This window comes from Echinococcus granulosus, assembly GCF_000524195.1.
Source record: "Echinococcus granulosus chromosome Unknown EG_S00317, whole genome shotgun sequence".
Lineage (NCBI taxonomy): Eukaryota > Metazoa > Platyhelminthes > Cestoda > Cyclophyllidea > Taeniidae > Echinococcus > Echinococcus granulosus.
In genome coordinates, this window is record NW_020170697.1 from 12,203 (window position 1) to 15,024 (window position 2,822).

The window sequence follows — 2,822 nt, forward strand, 5'->3', positions numbered from 1 at the left end:
AAAGCGAAAGTGACGGCTCTTCTCTCCTTTACCCCTTGTCATCGTCTCTCATTAGAAAAATAATTAAAACCGTAGTGGTTAAGCAAAAGTGTTTCGACAACTTCTTCCCGATTTGCCCCGCATATGCAAAAGTTCTACCTGTGTTATCCTGACAACAGTATCTCCGATTAAAATGCAATGTTTTTGCACTTAAGACGCAAGTGCTAACTTGTTTGTTCTACTAAGGACGCGACTCATTAAGCATTGTCACTCAAAACGGAGTTAAACATCATAACAGTACATTCGTGTGCAGAGTAGAGTAAAGAATCAAGCCGCCTATTTTAGATGAGTAGGGAGGCAATTATGTGGTTGGTGATAGGGGTGCTACTCTCTCTGTCCATCTATTGTAGTAGAAGTGGTAGTGGTGAGAGTGATAACTTATTCAATTAACAAACGAGTTTCTACCGGGTCCGAAGTGAAGCTAGATATCAGGTCGACTAGAAGAGTTTAAAGGGAGAAAAGAAGATGTTGAATGCACATGCATATACTCATACGAGTGCACAGCTACACAAAAAATCCTGGACTAACAGGCACCGACTAATAGAGAAAGCATGCATTCTCACTCGCTTCTGGGATGCGTCATTTGGTCCGAGTGGCTAAAGGGCAAAATATGAACCTGGACAATGAGGCAAGCAAATGGAGCGGAGGAGTTCAATGCAAAATGCTGTAGAGTTACAAGCTCGTACAAAAATAAACAAAGCAACCTTAGACTAACGTAAATTCCTGCCCCTCACTATAGAGAAGAGTATGGGTGATTCGACCTCACCGGGGGAGGCAAAGAACAATAATTGTTCAGCTAGAAAGCAAAAAAAATGTGAATGAAGAGGAAGAAAGGAATGGGAAAGGAAGAGAAATTGGGGAATAATATGTGCTAATATAAGCTGATGCTAAGCTTTGATGCTTTGCACAGGGTGAGTTATTTCAGAACACTTTTTATGATAGGTACTACATTTTTTATCTAGTTACTTCCTTCATCTGTCTATCTGGTCGTTTGTTCCTTTATCTACCTCTCTACCCACGCAACGATTGTAAACATGATTTACACGAAGAGATGGAATAACTATGCATTTGAATTAACATGGAGCTGGCGCGCCTGCTGCGGACGCATAGGCCTCCCTTGACATGTCCATTAAAAAAGGCTGCCATCTGCGACAATAGCTGGGATGACGCGAGCAAATAAAGAAGGCCAAAAATGGAAAGCAGGAAAGATATTACCAAGGAAATTAGAGAAGAGATGGCACGTATCACCCCTAATTTGTATGAATTCTATCTGTTCCCTATGCTTTGGCCTTGCGACGTGCTTGGAGCGTAGAAGGGGAAGGTGATGAAGAATAAAAGGCCACAAATTGCTAGAATAAACCGAAGCAGGAGAGAGGTGCTGCAGGTAAGCTGAGTTGTAGGAAGAAGGACAAAACGAAGGATTGCGATGAACACCAGAAGACGTTGTGCATCAATCATGTCTCGCGGAATTGTAATTGAATTCTTCCATTTTACATTAACCAGAACGACTCAGTGAAGCACATAAACTGAAGTAAGAAGCAGGAAGTGAGAGAGGGAAGCGAATCGCGTATAGAGTAACCATTGTTTGCTAACCTTGGCGCATTTTTAAAGCAGTACTTCATTGGAGGTAGCTATCTGCTGCAGATAGATGAATTCTGAAACAGTCTTTACGGTTGATGTTGAGGCAACGCGCTTTCAGCCAGGTCCGTATCTTCACACATCACAAGAAGCTTGAATTCAGTTTACCATTGAAGCCACTTGAGACAACAATCATTGAGCAACCGCAACACCTATTTAAAGTGATTTAAATATCTCTATGTCTATACCCTTGCAATGAACACTTTCTTTGAGGGTTAGAAAGTCCGATTACAAGTGGCTGAGAAATACTGAACACTACCCGTTGATGGCAAAGTGCAGAGATGGGCGAGAGGTATAAACATCCAACAATCGATCTTGCACACCTCGCCATGGGAAATTGGACACATCATATTGGGATGAGGTGGATAGGGATTTGACTGATAGACAGTCTCGAGACAGGAGTCTTATCAGCGTGTGCTAAAACCGACCATCAGTAGACACACTTTGAGCCAAACGACTTGAGAATCAACAAGACTAGCAACATCTAATCAGGCAGGGGTAAGCAGATGAGATATGGGTAACATAGCCAACCACCGATCCATCCAGTGGATCAATCGGGCAAAATGAATGCATTAACAGTGGGGGGTTTTTTAGTGACCCTTTCTTCTTTCCACTTCCTGCTTATCGTGGACTGGAAATCCGTGAACACGCAGGAGGGCCATTTAGGTCATACTTAAGGCTACTGAAAGGAGCAGTTTCCGTTTCCCTCTAAGGCATTGGTGATTATTTGGCAGTATTCAATATACATTACACATAGCCCCTATCAGCTCTAATGAACTTTGACATAAGTAAGGAATTGTATGAGCTACACCATGACAAGTGTCTTGTAGACACTGGAAGTCGTTCTTCATTGTTGAGCGTCATTTATAGGGCTGGAATTCGTAAAAAATGGCAAAAATTTTTTCTTAGATTGTGACAGGGCAGTTGTCACTACAGATATAAGCTGAGAGAATAAAACTTACGCCTCGCATATCAAAAAGTGCTATCATAGGATGTTAGAAGTACAAGCACTGTTTGACCACCTTTCCCTAATCCTTTCCGTATCCGTCCACCCACCCACCCCTGCTCCAACAGTGGAGGACTGTGATACTAGATGTTAATCATACCCATTGAAGTTGACGACATTAACCAATGAAAGGGGCCAG

At 42.3% G+C, this 2,822-nt stretch overlaps 1 protein-coding gene across 1 annotated transcript in view; it reads right to left on the reverse strand. All coding sequences in view use genetic code 11, as the record gives it.

The window, feature by feature from the left end:
* Window positions 1-2,649: 2,649 nt before the first annotated feature.
* Window positions 2,650-2,822, reverse strand: part of EGR_10977 (hypothetical protein) — a gene marked incomplete at both ends in the record, with an annotated part of 3,956 nt that continues 3,783 nt past the window's right edge. The window contains one exon of the mRNA XM_024500226.1: window positions 2,650-2,766. Coding sequence (XP_024345363.1) covers window positions 2,650-2,766 — 117 coding nt within the window. The remainder of the gene's footprint in view (window positions 2,767-2,822) is intronic.